The sequence below is a fragment of the Ursus arctos genome, unplaced genomic scaffold (genome assembly GCF_023065955.2).
Source record: "Ursus arctos isolate Adak ecotype North America unplaced genomic scaffold, UrsArc2.0 scaffold_12, whole genome shotgun sequence".
In the NCBI taxonomy this organism is placed as follows: Eukaryota; Metazoa; Chordata; class Mammalia; order Carnivora; family Ursidae; genus Ursus; species Ursus arctos.
Genome location: NW_026622786.1, coordinates 61,551,053 through 61,570,604, shown reverse-complemented (window position 1 = coordinate 61,570,604; position 19,552 = coordinate 61,551,053). Strand labels below are relative to the sequence as shown.

At 48.4% G+C, this 19,552-nt stretch overlaps 1 protein-coding gene across 2 annotated transcripts in view; it reads right to left on the bottom strand.

Annotated features, from left to right (window-relative positions):
- Window positions 1-528: 528 nt before the first annotated feature.
- Window positions 529-19,552, bottom strand: part of USP24 (ubiquitin specific peptidase 24) — a 132,880-nt gene continuing 113,856 nt past the window's right edge. For both annotated transcript variants that reach the window (XM_026498002.4, XM_044383841.3), the window contains exons 57-68: window positions 19,138-19,254; window positions 18,419-18,511; window positions 16,610-16,712; window positions 14,940-15,061; window positions 13,928-14,041; window positions 11,951-12,016; window positions 9,743-9,809; window positions 8,491-8,569; window positions 6,453-6,528; window positions 5,994-6,080; window positions 5,531-5,641; window positions 529-3,322 (exon numbers count right to left, since the gene is read on the bottom strand). In XM_026498002.4, the coding sequence (XP_026353787.2) occupies window positions 3,260-3,322; window positions 5,531-5,641; window positions 5,994-6,080; window positions 6,453-6,528; window positions 8,491-8,569; window positions 9,743-9,809; window positions 11,951-12,016; window positions 13,928-14,041; window positions 14,940-15,061; window positions 16,610-16,712; window positions 18,419-18,511; window positions 19,138-19,254 (1,098 nt within the window). In that variant the 3' untranslated portion in view covers window positions 529-3,259. The remainder of the gene's footprint in view (window positions 3,323-5,530; window positions 5,642-5,993; window positions 6,081-6,452; window positions 6,529-8,490; window positions 8,570-9,742; window positions 9,810-11,950; window positions 12,017-13,927; window positions 14,042-14,939; window positions 15,062-16,609; window positions 16,713-18,418; window positions 18,512-19,137; window positions 19,255-19,552) is intronic.

Below are 19,552 nucleotides of genomic sequence, written 5' to 3'. Positions count from 1 at the left end.
TCAGTTCATTAGCTAGCCGTACCCCAACCGCTCCAGGATTGAGAGAAGCGAATGACGTGGGTCTTGCCTATGTTGGCAGGTGGTCACCGCGAGTGGGAGAGGAATGGATGTGGGCCACAGCAGAGGAAGGTCTGGGGCAGCAAACGTGGAGTCACGTGTGCACACACCGGACATCAGGAGTGAGACTGAGACCTATGGTCTCACAAGAAGCCCAGCTTGACCAGGGACGTGATTTATACTGGGCCCACTTGGGAGACCTAAGAGCTATGCAGATGTTTGTAGGCCATCAGCCTGAGTTTGGTATCCTTATCCAAGCTTGGCAAACGAATCCTAAAATGGTCAGCCTATCCAGAGGAAAGAACTGCAAAAGGCTTAGAGGACCCATCACCCCCATCATTAAAGAGGGGCCCAATTCACATCATCAGCGCAAAGTTCCGAAAGCGACCCCAGAGCCGTCTCGCACCAGGCCACGGGCCCAGGGCGCCCCTCCCCGCACCGAGCAGAAGAAGGTTGGCGGGACTCCAACTCTACATTTTTGAAAAATTTATTTTATACCCTTAGAAGCTAAGAACTCTGCCACTCATGAACCAAATTTAGGATTAAGATTCTCCCCTAGTTTATCTACTTCCTTTTGAAATTTTATAAACAAGATTTTGTACACAAGAGGTAGCAGAGGAAAATTCCAGTCTGCTTGTTCCAAGCTCAAAAGGTAACTGCACACATCTCAATGTTAGCAGGGAGGGTGGGGCAAGACAGGGGAAGTCCGAGGACACGATGCTCTGGGTCCTACCATTTCTTCTAGTTGCCAGTGACCGTGGGAGTACTCCAGGAGAAGTCATGGGCAAGATACCCGCCGGGCTGCTCGTTCGTTTTCCTTCCCAGACGCCTCCGAGGGGCAGGCGTGGCACCCCCAGGTGGGCCTCGCGAAGGGAGCGTCTCGAGAACACACAGCATTGAGTTAGTTGTGCAATTCCTACTCGATGTGCAGACCATTTTGAAAGATTTATAAAAACATCTTCGTCCAAAAAATTGGCAGTAAAAATGACAACTCTTCCAAGGTAAGCCTGTCATAATTGTCACTTTGTTGTACATTTAAAAAAAAGTCCTCAGCAGGTTTGCTGCAGACTGCAGCCGCTGGAACCCGAGTGGTTCCTGGCAGAGAGGAAGGGATGGTCACTGCAGCAACAACACGAACAAACTTAACCAGAGCGTATGACACACAACAGTGACGGTGATCCTGACGGAGCCTTACAGTGAGGACAGCAGCTGCTGGGGGTGGCGGGAGGTGTTGTTTCCATAGGAAATAAGGGACTAGAAGTGGCAATTTCACTCCTGAATTGGGGCTCCTGAGAGTGCGGCTGCCGGCGATGATAACCCAACACAGATCATCACTGGCATTTCAAGGTCATGTCCTACACAATCGTTCTGTGAGGACGGGGGTGGAAAGAAGGCTGGCGGGGGGGGGGGGGGTAGGGAAAACAGCAGGACATGGGAATATTTATGAACTCAAAATCAATTTTAAAACATCACATTTGAAATTCCAAGAACAGCAGAACCATGTAAAATTTACCAACTCCGTCTGACCAATTCTCTGAGGGCGCAGTTCTGTTCTTAAACGGGGCCCCGTCTGCACGGTGTCCTTGACAATGGCCATCACTAGGCTGTGGGGGCTGTCGACACACATGCAAACTGTGGTCCGGCTGCCCAGTTACTTCAACGTTCGGTAAGCAAAGGGGCTGGGGGGGCTGGAGCGCACAGCGGTGCAAGCTGTCCTGTCGTGTGTCCACACAATGCGAGAGCCACCAAAAAGGCACTTTGGGGCTGGCCACGCCTCTCTGCCTTGGCAAATCTAACCGACAGGGGCAACCTGGCACTTCCTAAGCTTCCCTAGTTCCTTGCACGGGGAGTTGGAAACAAGGCAGAATACGTAACCGAAGGCAAAAGAGGGCGGAAAATGGGTGTAAAACTCAAAATACAAAATGTACAAAATATATGAACTACGTTGGCACGTCCCCTTCTCCCCTCTGGAGAAAGGGAAGCTGGTACCTAATCTGAAATGAGTGGATGGTGCTATACTTGGGAAATATCAACAAAACGGACAGTTGTTCAATTACTTTCTGGTTATTTCTGGGAAAACAAATCTCGTCTCTTATCCTTTCAGTGTTCATTAGTCATGTTGAAGAGAAGCAAGGCTCAAGTTCCTTCCCCGCATTAAAATTACTACACCTCGCAGAGCAGTGCTTCTCCATTCAAATATTTAACTTCGTATACAACCACTACCAAGGGCTTTAGTAATTATATTTTAAGCAAAAGCCAATGATTGCAGATCACGATTTAAGACTACAGTTTATTCAATATGTCTCCAAGCATTAAAAAGATGATTTTATGAAGTCAAACTCAATAAAATTATAATTTAAAGTGCTTTTTATTTTGCTGTTTTCAAAATTTAGAGAAAAATGCCGTTAACTTCTTTAGTGACTGATGTTAAAGAATGCACCTCGTACCTCTGGAGGACACTTGTTCTTATTGCTCTTTTCAGCCTCACTTATGTCAGAAAAATACCTTAAAGAGCATAATAAATTTCCCAATTTTTGATCCTGGTGACATTTCATCAAGACCCAACTTTATGCCCAGGGCTCTCATCCTGACCCGTCTGAAATTCTATACAAATAGGGAGACATATTAAATACAAAGGTCTGTGTAAACGGAGTTCTTTTAACTACTATTTTACAATGAAAAGGAATTTTATCACTTATCTTTACATCATTTTAAATTGGATATTCCTATTCAATGTTACTGCAAGATTAAAAATTTGCCCCCACATATCTAAAGGCAGCTTGCTTTTTTTTTTTTTTTTTTTTTTTAAATATAAAAACCAAAGGAATTTCTTTTGTAGCATCATAGAGAAAGCAACGGCTTTACCCCATTCACTCTTATATGTTCGTGTAACAAAAAAGTCTGCCACCGGCTTTATTTCCTAGACTCTCCACAGAAATGTGAATCCCCGAGTGGACTGTGCCCTGGGACGGCTGATCCAGAGGCAGGAGTTCTCCCACTGCCGAACAGCTCCTGAACCTTCTCCAGGGGCCGAGTGCCTTCCTTAAAAACACACACTCCTCTGGGATCACAGCAGGCTCCCCTAGTCCAAGCTTCGGGCTCTTCTAAAGGGCTCAAGGGTGAGAATCTGATTTCAAAACAGCACTGAGCACCCGGGAACTGAGCTGTGACTCCTCACTGCGCGCTGGGCATGCCTGTTTCTCTAGGGATCCACGTCGTCAAGGTCACTTCTCAACTCGCCAATCATCATGGGGGACTCTGAACCCTTGGAGAAAGAGAAGGAAGTTCAATTCATGCACGGCGAAGCTAGAGAGAGGTTTCTCTACGCCCACTGACCTGTGTTCGGTAAACGAGCGCGTGTAACAACTGAGTCTATGGAAGGATACTAAAACAGAACTGTAACACCTTGTATTTGACAGTTGCTGATTATGCAAACTCTCATTCCCATGTTCCCCCGTAGTCACCGCAGGCACCCAGCCGCCTGCCTCAGGTCACCAGGCGACTAGGCCAACAGTGCGGGCAGCGCTTGTGAGAACTTGGGTGGGGGGGTGGGCATCGAGATGGAGCCGCTCTGGGCTGGGCACTGTGCCGCACTGCCAGAGACGGCTCTGGGCCACTCCTGAATTCTGCCTGTTACCAGCTGCATGGGCTTTGGTTTACATGCTAACAAAGGTCTGAATGCCTGCCGTGTGTCCTGGGTCTGATCTAGCTGGCGATGGGGGTGGGGAAGGAGCAGGGAGTCTCTGCAAAGTAACATGTAAAGCCGAGTGGGAGACAGACAGGGGGGAAGGGGAGGCCCGAGGTGGAAGGAAAAAAGGGTATTTGATAAACTACGACAAGGCCACTGGTATCCAGAACTCAGAAAATGAAGGGGGCAGAGGTAGGGAGGGGCCACAGTCAAGCAGAACTATGCTGAAGATTCTGGCCTTTACCTTGAGAGCCACGGTGAGCCATTGAAGGTTTAAGCAGACGAAGTAGAGGGAAGCAAGAGCGAGGCAGGGGGTTCTCACGAAGCCCCAGAACACTAAGGTGCTTAGGACAATGCAACAGATGCACTGGAGAGGTTTCAACAGTCAACCTGGCAGGATCGGTGAACGGACTGCAGCGAGTGAGGAGTGCCCAGGGAGACACCTGCGTGTCTGGGGCACAGGGTGCTGTTCATGATAAGGGCACGGAGGGAGGCCAGCTCCGGTGGGGGCGGGTGTCAGGTGGCTTTGAGGAAGGGAGCTGGATGGTCCTGTCTGGCACCCATAAGAATCAAGGCAGTGGAGATGGAGAAAGGTTGGGGGAAAACTGGGAGAGCGAGGTGCCATGGAAGCCCTGGGAGAAAGTGTTTCCAGAAGGGAGGAGTGGCCAGCAGGGTGAGATGCTGCTGAGTGCTCTACTACAATGAGGACTGAGATGTGTAGGCTACTTGTCACCCTGACCACGGGGCAGGGAGTCAGCCTGGAAGAGGTCTAAGGAAGAGCGAGAGAGAAAAAACTGCAAGTCTGGACAATTCTTTGGAGAAGTCTGGCTGTGGAGAAGGGGAAAGAAGGCAGGAGATAAGAGGGAGGAATTTTTTTTAAAGGATAAGAGAGAATGGAGCGTGTTGAAACACCGCAGGAGGGGATGTGCAGAGAGGGAGGGCGTCAGGATGTGTCTATGTACACACGCGTGTGCGCGCACACTCGCACGGACTGAGAGTCTGGCAGCCAGTCCTGCAGCCATTGCGTTCTCTGCACATAAAGTAGGTGAGGAGCTGAGCTGCTGAGCTCCACCCCGGGGGAAACCGCATCACGGTGCTGAGCCTCCGCGTCCCTTCTGGAAAGTCAGGGTAACAGGGACCTCACAGGGTGGTTGTGAGGATCTCAAAGGTTAAAAAAAATGGCACAGATGACATCAACAAGACTCACTTAACGAAGCCCCTGTGCCCAGCACTGCGGTAGGACTCGAGAGGAGACCGCCCTAACGGCACCCCCACTCCGGGTGCGCCGGCCGCATCAGTGAGTGCTGCACACAGACTTCATTCCTTCGTCTACCAGCCTGAGCAGGACCAAAATAGTTCTTTTTTTTTTTTTTTAAATAAGCTTAAAGGCATTCTTTGACTCCCCCGACAAGTGGGTATTTCAATGGCCCTTCAGGGGTCTGTGTTTCCAGCAAGGCTAGCGAAAGCCAAATGTGGAGGGGGTGATTTGTGGCAACCCGGCAGAATGAAGAGAGCCTGCTGGGAGGAAGGCCTCCATGGCCTGGCTTTACCAGGCCGACCTCCGAGGGGATGGTGCTGCCGGCCAGAGACTGAGGTCAGAGCCTCGTAGTGACTTTACTCGGCAGCACTGTTCCACTTTGGAAGCGCAGTGCTGGTGAGCCCCGGACAGCGATCACTAAGGCGCGGAGCCAGTGGCTCCTTTCTTCTTTGATTACGGAAACTCTTTTTGGAAAATTTCAGAGCAGGCGGTGCCCTTTCCCACGAGGACGTGGGCCACAGCCGTACCTGTTGTAAATGCCTCTCTCCGTTCTCGTTGGCGGGACTGCTCTCCGACCCGTTACTGCTTCCGGATTGCTCTTTCTCATTCAGCAAAGCTGTGGCATAGGCTAATGTGTCCTGTGAGAGATTGAAACCCAAGAGGAAAAGTCAGGGGGTGTGCGGTGGCAGCAGTGCCACCAAAGGAGACACCCCTTCACTTGATCTCTGGAGGCGGCGGGAGCCTCCTCGTGGTGCCTCCCGGCAGCCACCCGCACACTCCTCAACCTCTGTGACCCACACTGCTTTGCTTCTGGCACATAATCTGCCAACTGCCCAACAACAGGCTCTCTCTTCACAGAAACCCGCCTCTTCTGTCCCTCCTCATTTTTAACGTACACCTCTCGTCTCTGAGGCCATGGCTTCTGAGAAACGCATGGAAAATCCTACCTGTGGGATTTCAGGCCACGGAGAACCAAAAGAGAAGCCTCACCTGAGCTGAAATTGTTCGCTGAAAGGTTTTTCCAGTTGATGTTTCGTTAGAGACATTACTCTGTGGTGTCCAATAATGTTCTGACATCTGAGATGGAAGGTCAAAAACACCATCAGAGACGACAAACAAGCCCACGTGAGTCCACAATTACTGCCATTAGATATGTGAATAGCAAAAGCACCGAACACGGCACACAGATCTCCTATCACACCGGGAGGTTTTACGTCCACTCTCGAGAGTTCAGTGAACCACTGTGTCTCATATAATCACCCCTGCTCTCTCACCTGTAAAGCTGAGATACAGTATTAAGACACGAACTTCATGCGCAGAGATAGGTATCAACTGTACCGAAAAAAACGTGAAGTCTGAAAATAACTCTGAGGCCAGTCTCCAAGGGAAGAGCTTGTCCCTGACAGGATGTGCTGTTACGGATTCCAGCAAAGCTCAAACTGCAGTTACCTTCTTCTGCAGCCACTGCACGGCCCAGCTCCAGTGGTGGGAATTCTCCTTGAAGTAGTCCTTAGCAGCCGGACACCTGGCGGGGGGGAGGGGGACATATCAGCCAAATGCTTTCCTTGCACACAGACTTGTTTCATCTCTACTGCCTTTTGATTTTGCTACACAAATGCGACTTTCACTGAAGTTCAGTTGTCCTTATATTAAGTTTTTACTTGTTTTGGTTTGGATACATTCCCACGTGTAAATTTTGAAAGGCAGAAAAAGATAAATACGTAGTGAAAAGTCTCTTATCTAGGATGACCTCATCCACTCAGGTCTATCACAATTCAAAAATGGAAACTAAAAAATAAAACCAAAACCCCCCACAACACATCGTCCATTTAATAAATGATTCCTGACAGAACCAAACTGACCTCTACATTTTTGTAATTGGAATAAGAATATTAGGGGAAAAACAATTTTAAAGTGTGGTCCTGGAGCCCTCTCTCTGTGCACGTACTTGCCCGCTTAGATAGCCGTCCTTCATATTCAGAGACAGTACTGACGGCGACACTGTGTGCACAGAATGGAGGGACGGAGGACACGGAAATGGCTCTAAAGACACGGATGTCTGCTGGGATCAGACATACCGTGCGGCCCCATCACGATTTGGAAATGCCACTTAGGCAAGTACTTCTGCTGTCACGCTGCCAATACCAAGCCTAGTAGTTAACACACCCACCACTGTGGCAGGATGGTCTCCATCCGTGTCCACAACGCTACGTCCTGGAAAATGCACGTGCACGCGCTACTTGGACGAGGCTCTCAATTCATCTGTTGAGGACACTCACGTGCAGCAGCTTAGGCTCATCAGATTTCTTATTTTGGCACAAACCCAAGGAGGGCAATCCCCACGCTTAAGAATGAGTAAAATATGGGGCAACATCAGTTAAGCTAGAAGGCTGGGTGGGGACTCGGGTGCCGTGCGGCCGCTCCCAGCCCGCGTACTACACCGGGGGCTTGAGGCAGCAAGCCACTAAGGCTCCTTCTCACACCGAGAACCTCTGCTTTCCAAGTGGCTGTCGACTACTAAACGGACTAACAAAACGTGGTAGAGCCGCACAGGGGGACGGTATTCAGCCTTAAGGAAGGAGGTTCCGGCACAGGCCAGAACACGGATGAACCCGGAGTGCGTCAGGCTAAGTGCAATCAGCCAGGTACAGAAGGACCCATCCTGCACGATTCCACTTACAGGAGGCACCTGGAGTCGTCAAATTCATAGACAGTAAAAGGGTGGCTGCTGGGGGGAGAGGGGACGGGAGTGCGGGGTTAGTGCTGAGTGGGGACAGAGTTTCGGTCTGGGAAGATGAAGTTCTGGAGATGGGAAGATATGATGACCGCACAATAATGGGAAGGTACTTAATGCCACTGATCCGGACGCCTAAAGATGGTTAAAACGACAAATCCGATGTTGTGTAGATTCTGCCACAATTAAATAAAGAAAGAACCCCTGCCCTGAAGGCCATCAGCCTGTGCTCCGGTCCGAGCTCGGGCTGCAGGCATGGCACTCGCGCCACCCGTGCTGTCGGACTGACCGAGTCTGACCTCACAGACTAAATGAGAGGAAGGCAACGTATTCAGCACAAGCCTGAGCTCATGAGTCTAAGCAGCTGTAACGCGAGTCCGTCTCTTGAGAGACTGTTTCGAAAGTGGGGACCTAGAACATGACAGAGTTGGTAGTGAAGCGACAGTACTGAAAGCTATCTCAAGTGAAAGTTCATGAACGCTTCTTGCTTTGAAGGTCCCCGAATCTGCCGATTCCTGCCTTTCCTGCACAAAGCCTGCTGGTTTAGCCTTTTTCTTGGATTCCGTAAGACTTGCTGCTCTTCTGACGCCCCCTTCACCGCTCTTCGAGATCACGTGACTAGGTCCTGAACCACCCAAGTAAGCACTGAGTCGGGCTCTCTAGGAACTAAGCCAAGGAGATGTTTTTTCCCGGTCAGATCTGACTTGTAACTAAAGACACCATGTCCCGCCTGCATTTGGAGTCAGTACTTACTTCTGAGCAAGCGTGACGAGAAATTTGACACACTGGTAGCAGCGGCTGCTGTCCACATGGTTGCTGTGATGCATCAGCGCTGGGTGAAGAGAAGAGGGAATGTGACAAGAAAGCACGACACGGAAAGTGGGTCCCACTAACGCCACTCTCTTCTCCTGAACGTTCACAACCACCTGGTTGGAGTAGCAGAGAGGGCGCTTAGCTAAAAGCGTGGCGGTGCGGGCTCAGTAGGATCCCCCCAGTTCCAATGGGCAGGGACACTGCTTTCAGTGGTATTCCAGAAACACGTGTGGCGTGGGAGTTTGGCTTTCAGAAGAACCGAAAGGAACTCCAACCCCCACAGCTATTATTCACTCAGAAACCTCCAAACTCTTCCCTGCTCCCGACAGAAGAGCGGTTACAACACTTGAAGTCTGATAAATGGAAATTTATGATATTAGTTCAGTTCAATAAATGCTTCCTGCTCTGTGCTTTGTGGACATAAAAACAAACAATCCTTGGTGTGGGCTCTTGAGGAGTGTGTGGTCTGGAAGTTCCGGAGAAGCCGGGTGCCGCTTGGAGGCCTGCAATGTTGCGACTATACAACTTTTTAGCTCACGTTTCTTTGCTGCAATAAGAGGAGGTCTCCAATCTCTTGCCACAGAGCAACATCTAAAGTGACTCAGATTAACTGGGAATACTGGTGGGGTGGTGGGTGTTGGGAGAGGACGATTTCTAATCGCACTTTTCACTTTTTCTAAGAAACAGCTCATTAAAGCCACTTTAGCCTTCTGAAAAAAAAAGCTGCAAAAAGCTTTTGTGAGTAGAGAAATTTGGATACGTTCATACCACAGGTAAAAAAATAAAAACAATCCTATTTCATGAGCTTGACAACATCCTGACCTGAGGTTTTAGTTCTCCCCTCCCCAATGGCCGCAGAGTGGACTGAAAGATTTCTGGCACCAGAAAGGAGCCATTAGCTTGCTGAGAAAAGTCACAGCACCCCTGACTCTTAGCCGGCCCTGGAACAGGACCCCGAGCTGCACCTTGCTGACTCAAGTGGGAGAGTGTCCAGCTGGTAAGACCCTCTGGTTTCACGTCTCCTGACCAGAATGCGGGAGCCCATGGCCCCAGCAGGCCTCTCCCAGGGCCCTCGCTGACCGGCACTGGGGCAGAGCGCCGGGGCAGGGCGGTTGGGGAGGAGGCCGGCCAGGGCAACCAGGCTGGCTGTGTGTTGGCTACAGACATTTCTCGGGAAGGCCAGGCTACTTGCCTAATAATCCATTTTCTGTCTCAAATACAAACTTGACTCGCTCCACTTGTATGGGATCTTCAATGACCTGTGATGGAAGGACACAAGGGCTGGTAAATGAAAGAAGGAACTTGTATGAGGCTATTCAGTGGTGTCTTCTAAAAACGATTCTGTTCGAGAGATTAATTTAGCTCTAACTTAACAAAACCCAATACCAATGAACAACCTGTCACTGGCAGATATCTCAACAGTATCTTAAATTTTATTATTTTATTTTGTTTATTTTAAGTACAATCTACTCCCCAACATGGGACTCAAACTCACGATCCCAAGGTCAAGAGTCACGTGCTCTACTGACTAAACCAGCCAGGTGCTCCTTAAATTTTAAACTAAAGATGAAAAATTATTAAGTAATAGTTGACGATCCATTCATTTCCTATCTCTGTGTTCTTCCCTACTACCTCTATAGTTCTCTATAGGAAGCTACATTGGGCTACAAGGATGTGTATTTCATGGTCCCAAGGATAAGAGGTTTAGGGTCTAAACTGTTTACCAAAACCATGCTGGAGTTTTGCTATGACACAGGCTCTACACGCTGCCAGGAGGTTTACGCCACGCCACGTGGGGCTGGAACTGTGTCCTGCTCATGGCTGGACTCCTAGTGCCTGGCAATGACCCGTGCACAGGGCAGTAAGCTCAGTGTTTTGCTGCTGAGCAGACGAACAATACACGGTCTTATTCCTGATGAGCAACAATCTTCCATATTTTGTAAAAGGACCAGAGAGACAGGCTTTTTATAAATGCCATCCAGGATGTCTGTCCTTGCTCAGAAATGTTTATTAAATGCCCATCCTGTGCCCAGGTCTATGTTAGGTCTCAGGGACCTACAGGGAACCCGGTCTCTCCCTCTGTTTAGAGAGCCCTGGGCCAGGCGCTCATCGGCTCTCACCCAGTCACCGAAGTCTACTGTTTCTCTTTCCCAAACACGTGGAGACCCGTCCCTTGCCGCCTCTGCCCTGTCTCTCCTCGTACGGGCCTTGTTATTTCCCAGTTTACTGCCGCACACACCTACGTGGTCTTCTAATTCCAACCTGGCTTCCTTCTTCAGTCAGTCCTTCAAAACAAGTACCAGTGGAACCTTTCTCACCTAAATCAAGTCACGTCACTCTCCTGTTAAGGCCTGCCCATAGTGCCCATCAGGGACGGCAGAGGTTGCCAACTGCAATGTCTACAGAGGCCAGGAGGACAAGAAACGACAAGTGGGCTAGGTATGATGACATGGAGCAGCGAGGACAGAGGGGGACTGGGCAGCACGTGCCTCATCAGAGGGGGGCAAGCTAACTGGGGCAGGCGGGAAATGGGGCCAATTCACCACAGTACCTGGTTTTTCTCAAGATAGGTCAAAAGCCAGAGATTACAAAACACAACAACTTTGGGTCAAATAAAACAGGCACAGAGGCAGAACCTGGCCACCTGTGTGCAACCATGGGCCTACGGGAAAAAGCCCACATACTCTGCACACTAGCAGCCTCTCATGATCTGGTCTGGGCTTTCCCCCCCCCCCCAGGATCGCATCAGTTCCCCCTTCTCCTGATGAGCAACCACTTACTCGTCATGCCACTTACTTACTTACAATCCCTGCACCCAGCTCTGGTGGCCAGCTGCTTGGCTCAAATCCTGGCTCTGTCACTTTAATTCGAGGGTGGCCTTGGGCAAATCCCTCCACTTTGCTAAACATTTCACTGCTTACAATGGAATTCTCCCCTGCTTTTCATACTTCTGAAACTGGGATGCACCCTACAGTCAATCACATTCCAGTTTCGTGGCTTATAAACAGTATTTTTAGCAGCACATAGAGTCAATGGTGTCTTAGATTCGAATGAACTGTAGAGTCAGCAATTTACCTCTCAGTGATCACAAGGTTTAAAAGAGAAAATTTCTGGGCGCAGCACGGTCCCCCATGCACAGCAAGGCCATCCACACTCCCTGGCCCTCTGCACTATCCCTCCTGTACTTGTCCAGCTCCCTCCTGGGGGGTCCCCGCGAGGTCGTCTCCTACCACTCGCCCCTCAGCAGTAATGACAAAAACTTGCCTGACTTACAGAGGACTCACCAAGTGCAGGCCAAGTGAGTGCAAAATGATACACGGACACACACTTTTCTGTTTGCAAACACGTGCTGACTAGTAAACCTAATTAACACAAGAGGCTCAGAACATCTTTCACTTACCAGTATCTCATGAAGTAGTTGGAACGTATTCTTTAACTCATGGGGTGGAGCTGTTTCTAGTTGGTTCTGAAATATTTTTTAGAAGCATAAAGATTCCAGTGAGTCTTCAGTGGAAAGCACGTCAGAGTGGCCAGCAACATGGCTGGCCTCAAGCTCTACTCCTACTGCTCTCACTTGCCCTGGCTGGGCCTCAGTCTGCCCGAAGGCTCAACCTGGGGCTAACGCAGTCTCCACGGACTGGCGCACCACAACACTGTCACACTGGACTACGACACGAGGAAGGAGAGAGGAAGAAATGCAGAAAGGAAAGGAGAGAATTTTACAGCAACAGAGTTTCTGTTTCGTTCATACATATCCTATTCTGTTTCCTAGGTTATGTGCTCTGGGGTAAGTGGGCTATGAAGGACGTACGTAAGAAAAGTCAGCTTATGAAATAGAAAACTCTGCCAGGACACCCTGAAGAAGGTGTGAAGGTTTGTAAGAACCACACTGCTGTGCACTTAGCAGCCTCGTGCATGTGTACTGCGGGACAGGACACGGCGTTACGACACCGCCCTTCTGAGGTGCCAGGGCCGCCACTAAGGAGGCACCCCGAATCTTCACCCTCTGTGAGGTCAAGTCATACTTCCCCCACTTTACAGACGAGGAAATCGCCTGAGGTCATAGAACTAGTACAGGGTAAGAGGACACACACAATCACCTCTGATACGGGGCTGCACAGAAAGAGCTGAAGACAAACACATTTTACTAAGAGCCTGAACGCACGGTCCCCCGATCACCTGCTGCCTGTTCACACTACATGTGTTACTATTACAAACCCTGGCGCAGGCCCGAAGGCGCGGCAGAGCCCCTGTGGGCAGGGACTACTATAAACGGTGTACGTTCAGAGAGAGGCCTGGAAGGACACATATCCACGTGACAGTCCCGATCCCTGGGGTCTGGAGAAGGGCGGACAGGGGACAAAGTTGGTTGGTGGTGGTCCAAGTGGACTTTGGCCTTATTTGTAGGTTTTAATTTTTCACAAAGAAAATGCAGACAGGTATCATCCATGTAATTCAAAGTTAAAGATGAAAACTTAAAACAAAAACAAATACCTAATAAAAATGTGTGCAGGCTTAAAGGTTTTTCTGGTAATCCCTAGAAAGGTAGTGAACAACATGGTTCAGAGCACAGCCCTGGAGCCAGACCACCGACATTCAAATTCCCACTCTGCCACTTACTAGCTGTGTGACACAGGGAGACAGTCACTTACTCTGTGCCTCAGTTTCCTCAACTGTAAAATAGTGACAGTAACAGTATTCACAACACCGTACTACCCGAGAACTGAGTGAGGTAAACATGTGCTATGCCTGGAATGGTGCTCGGTGTAAAACATGTAAAAGTAACCGTAACGCTGTCAGAGCTTCAGGAGGGACTACGTCGCTATTTCAGATGGTAAGAAGAACCTACTTTTGATCTTTAAAACGCTGCCTAGGAAAAGGACCTGAAATCGGAAAATCATTTCACATAATAATGGTCACCACGGTGTATCATTAACTAGAAAATATATTCTAAATAGTTAAAAATTGAGCCGAGTGCAAACGTGCCTCATTAGGAAGGGAAGGCTAGGTAAATTATGGCACACAAGAAGATGACATTTTCTCAGAGGTAACTTAATGATACGGGAAAATACTTATAATGTTAAGTGACAAAAAGACACAGAATCACAAAGACAGTAAAATTCCAATCATGTCAAAATACATGCAGAGAAAATAAAGGGAGACGTAGGAGAATGTTCATGGTGATAATCAATGAGTGGTGAGACTCTGAGTTCTTTTTACTCTGTATTTTTTAAAAAAATGAGCCTATACTATTTTTATGATTAGGAAAAGCAACTGAGGTTATTTAAAGAAACCTACTGCCTGGGGGCAAAGGAATACTTCCTTGGGGTCTCAGTGGCAGGCTCTCAGCTCTCGCCAGGCCTCACAGAGGTCGTACCTTAATGAAATGCAGCATGGTGAAGGAGAAATGCTCGTTACAGAAACAGCAGTACACCACCATCTCGATGAGCGCCAGGAGCGAGCCGGTCAGCTCTCGCAAGGCAAACATTACCTAGTGAGAGAGCGTGAAACGAGGCGGATTTTCTTAGGTCACAGTTAACTGTCGATACGTTGTTTCTGATTTTAATGAAAATGTACTCAGACTTAGGATCTTCAACACTGCCTCAAAACAGGCTTTCTTTAACTGCTACGGGACAAAGTCTGTCTCAACGAAATCTGCAAATGTGCACTTTTCCCGGGAGTCACTTTCATCAGATTTTCAAAGGTAAATGCCCCAAATGTACGGCCCCGGCACTAAATTAAAAGAATCTCGGATGGATCCCCAAAATAAACAATGTTAAGCTAAAAAAACTTGAAAAGGGAGATACACAGCACAGCACTACTGACATGATTAATAAACCAGTGTGCCACAAGGCTCATGGGTTTATACATGCAAATCAAGTTTTGGAAGCGGAACTGGAGGATTATGATCTCGAGTCGGTAGCTCTGGGCAGAAGGGGAAGGGACTCAGGCTGCAGACGGGCCGCACAGCGTGGGGGGCAGAGGAGGGCCGTGAGCAGCCCACTCCCATACTCCTGCAGTTTACAGAACACGTGTGCCCCAGGGCTGCGGTACTGCAGCACCAGAGACACACAAAAAAGATGGGGAACGAAATCCTCTGATGATAAACGGAGTATCCGTGATTGCTAAAGTGTTGTTCACCTCCTGAGACCTGGAGGGGAAATTAGCCGGGCTGGGCCCAGAGGTCTGATCCCTGCTGCAGACAGGACTAATACAAATTTCTCTTCAGCTGCTCATTTCTTTCTGACATATAGACAGGAAGAAAATTTTATTTGAAAGAATCGTTTCTTCTCTTAACATCAGAGTTACAGGTGAAAAATTTTAAGAGAAATTCTTCCTTAAGTAGACAATAACAAGAAGAAAAAGGCTCCAGAAGACCGAGTACATACCTCTAACAGGTAAGGCTTCCCTTCAGACAGGAACAACAAGGCCTCCACTTCCTCATGGAGGGGCAGCAGAGGGCTGGAGGGGGCGACGCTAATGGGTGGCCGTTGTTTAAACATACCAGGAGCTTGAGGAGACCAAAGAAACCAAGGCTGTCTCAGTTGATGTTATTTCATGAGAGAGACGCCTACAAGGTGAAGCGGTTCTCCAGAGATTGACACACGTGACGGCTCGGTACTTACAGCCCATTCCCTCACGGCCTAGTGGGGAAGCCAGGCACGCACACAGGAGAAAGCGCGTACCTACTTGCAGTGTGTGCCTAAGTTGCCGGGTGACAATTTAGATCTCCCAAGACAATCTTTCAAAGAAGTAAAAATATATATCGAATATGACAGAAAATGCCCAAATGCCTCTGAGGAGATGCCGGACAAGACAGCTGTTCTCCAACAACTGCCCGCAAGTACTGGCCACCACCACCTATGCTAAGGAGAACTGACCCACAGGGCGGGGGTGAGTCACCCCATGTGCTAGAAAACAAGAACTCACACTCTGACTTTCTTTCACAAACCTGTCTGCACCCATGAATTAGGCAGGCAGCCTTGTCTTTTCAGGTGTATGAGTCAGAGTGAAGGAAGCATACTGCCTCACAGCCACTGAGCGCCCCCCAGTGGGGCTTTAGAGAGCCAGGATGCATTTCTAGAGCAGAGCGATGCTCTGTGATTTCCCGCAGGTCTTCCTGTCACACCACAGGAACGCCTGCCACAGCTGCTGGTGGTCGAGGCATGCCTCACATACCTCTCCCTAGGCCGCTTCCCGGCTGAGGCCTGTGCGGGCTACGAGCCTGGCCGTGCTCCGGCCTCCCCGCCTGTGGAAGGGCACCATCCCTCACAGACTTGCGGAGGGGATTAAACACATAGCCCTGAGCTCCACACAGCACACAGAACACCCTGGAGACTTTTCAGCTGCTTTGTTGTACTATTATTGTTATTGCCGTTGGTGCTGTCCTGACGAGGCCTAGGAACAGTATAAAAATGTGCTAGGCACATAGATTAGAACACTGGATAGGCACAGAGGCAACACGCGTCTCAGCTGCACGAAATGAGGACTGAGCTAGTGGTTCTGGGGGACAAAACAGGAAAGGTACCAACTACATCTTGCATTTAAACATATTTCAGTGATGTAAGTTACATCTGAATCCTCTTTAGCTTTACAAAGTATTTTAACATTTTATCTGATTACTCCTCATTTCCCCTGGGGAATTATGTTTTTAGTATTTCCATTTTGTACTGAGGATCAGAAAGGTCAGGTGGCTTGGTGAAGTTCACATCGCTAGGAGACTCCAACCCACACTTGGCTATTTTCCCCACTAGATTAGCCGTGCCAATTATGGTGATGAATGAACCCTGAATTAGCCTCTCATCCCAGAGTGTTTTTTTAATACTTGTATACCCCACCCCACCAAATAAATGATTTGACTTTCTCTTGTGACCAACTAATAAAATAGAGTGAAATTTAACATATATTAAAACAAAAAATTTTAAGTGTTCCTCAAATATCAAATAGCCAAATGGGAAGTAATATTCATTTAATCGCTAACATTATTAGTCTCCATGCATTATTGGCAAATCACTCTGACCTCATTTTTTTGCTGGATTAAAGATATGTGAAAGCTCACCAACGTTCCTTTGGGAAGAGACATCTGAATGCAAAACCAGTAATGCCACTGTATTATGAAGATTCCCAAATTCTCGTGCTTGTGCTGAACTCCACCGACGTATCTGTCGACAGAGAAGACAGACTGGATGTTAGGGGCGCCTGGCTGGCTCGGTCGGTAGAGCACGCGCCTCTTCATCTAGGGGTTGTGACTTGAACCCCATGTTGGGAGTACACCCTACTAAAAAACAAAACCTAAAAAGACAGACTGATGTTAGTGTTCTGGTTAGACATAATATGAAAAGGAAGGGAAAGGATGTGCTGGCTCATGTTACTTTGAGCCATGATTCTTTCTCAATGTCTGATAGCAGAAGAGAGCAAAGAAAAAAGTCACGGGTTTTAAGCTGGCTGAAGAGTGTTTTTTCCCCGAAGAAACACTCTTAACTTGCTTTCTAAAATAGTTCCATTTCTATATTCAATTTAGGTACTGACTGCTCCTAATGTGCTGGGTAACTCTGCTGTACCCCAGTACGATGGGGAAAACCTGGGAGGCTGGGGAGCTGGTGGCCAGGCCCCCCTGTGCTAGTCACCGTGCGAGGTGCGTGTGGGCAAGTTCTTTCCCGTCGCGGCACCTGACCTCTCTGTGTAACAGCAGAGATGACCTACCTGCTCACTTCATGGCTGTGAGGATCCAGTGAAACATGAAAAGTGACAATGTTTTCCACATTATGTGTACTCCATAAAGGTAAAACCATATGGATTATATGACACTATTACTTACATTAAATCTTATTTATATTACGGTCAATGTCAATCAACTGCCAGTGTCCCTGGAGTCCCAGAAGGGAAGGAGCATACAGTGAACAAAGACATGGTGAATGTCAACGTACAGAGAACACACAGAGCATACCATGGTGGCAGTACTTGGTAATGCTAGAGAGAGCAACAGGCGGCACGACAGGAGGCTGAGGGGAGCCCTGGGCAGCAAGTCAGTGTCCCCTCATTGAGAAAGGAACACGTGCTTATGTGATGTGTTAGGGAGAGGCGAAAGCGGAGCTGGGTCTGAGCCCCTGCTCCATGACGCTTTGGCTCTGTGACCTTACACGAAGTCACTTAACTTCTCTGAGCTCTGATGCCTGCTTGAGAATGGGGAGGAAAATGCTTCTCTTACTGAACTATGGCAGGCACAGCGTGTGAAGTAACCAGCATGCCTGGCACCTAAGAGGCGCTCTGTAAGCGGCATTTATCATTGGTGCAAAGTCACAATTTTCACATTTAAATCTGTCAAACAGAAGACATACGATGATGGGAGAAACACGCCAGCACAAACTCCAAGCAGGAGAGCCATCCTCGGATCCAGCTAGCGCCACTGTCACAGACGACTTCCCTTTCGCTCTCTGGCCGTGAGCGCTGTACGGGAACAGGCATCATGAGGCCACACTACTCTGCAGGGGGGTCACGTCCTGGCCCGTGACCAGCTCCCCCACGCCAGCAACCTCCGCCCGAACGGCCTTGCCCACAGTCGCCGAGGGCAAGTGGAGGCCCCAGTGCCACTATTTCCTGAAGGCTTCTGAAACCCCCTAGTTGGAGCCCACCTTTCCTCCTAGGACACTTTTTGACTGATAGTCTCGTTACTCATTTCCCAGGGTTATCATCAGACTAAATTCTACCAGGAGGCTGTAAAAACAATTGAAGTTCAAAGAACTTTAAAGGCTACGTAGTACTAGCACCTGGACTCTTACAGGATGAAATATGTTCATCGCCTACAAAGAGAAACAATGAGGCAGGGAAACCATGGCCGTCACAGGGGCCACAGAGCCGCAGGCGTTACCTGATTGTTTTGCCGGCTGGCCCCGAGGAGAAAGCTGGTCATGTGCCGCAGAGCGGAATGCCTCAGAAGAAGATCCCCAGCCCGGATACCTTGCTGTCACAAGATACCGACAATGACAAGTTACAGATCTATCCAGACAAAAATTTGTATTAAAAACACAGTTAAATGAGAAGTTTGAAAGGGTAAGTTTTTAAATGCTATCATCTACATACAGAAAGTACCTGTTAAAACTCTGGAGTTTCACCAACCTCACACTGCTTCCCAGGGGAGGCCACACAGGCACTGAGGCCCTAGTTCTAATGCAGCCTCTCGCTGCCGTCGACTACCTACTGTACCAGAATTCCGGCAAGGAGCAGAACCCACAAATTACTTTTTTTTTTTTTTAAAGATTTTATTTATTCATTTATCAGAGAGACAGCCAGCGAAAGAGGGAACACAGACAGGGGGAGTGGGAGAGGAAGAAGCAGGCTCCCAGCGGAAGAACTTGATGTGGGGCTCGATCCCAGAATGCCGGGATCACGCCCTGAGCCGAAGGCAGACGCTTAACGACTGAGCCACCCAGGAGCCCCCATAAATTACGATTTTTAAGAAGAAACCCTCATAAAACCGTACCTTTAACTCTAGTATTGACCAGTACAAATTTTTTCAGTGTATAAAAAATTCCTTTAGACTAGAAATCTGCTATATTAAGAAAAAGATACTAGAAAAAAATCACTTACCTTTTGTACAAAAGTGTTGAATAGGAAAAAGTACTGGGCACAGTTTTTACAGTTTTCTGGGACATCTTTATCCAACAGAGCCAGCAGTACCTCCAATAACTGATGAAGGCTTTTTAACTGGTTAGAAGAAAGACGAAATCATGTAAAGAAAAAGAATGTAAGACAGACATTTGTAACAGGCTTAACCTGAAGCAAATCACCGTAAGAACAAAAGTCAAGTCTGATCGGTACAATCCAGTCTCAGATTCAGATGGATTTGTGCTTTGGAGAGCAAAAACAGAACCATCACTTTTATCGTCCAGGGAAAGATGGGTACTGTAGAAACAATTAAGAGGAAAGCCTAGTCTTGTTTTCTAGATTTCAGATTCAAGGGCAGGACTCCATGGCTAATGGTCACATTTCTGCAGAGCCAATT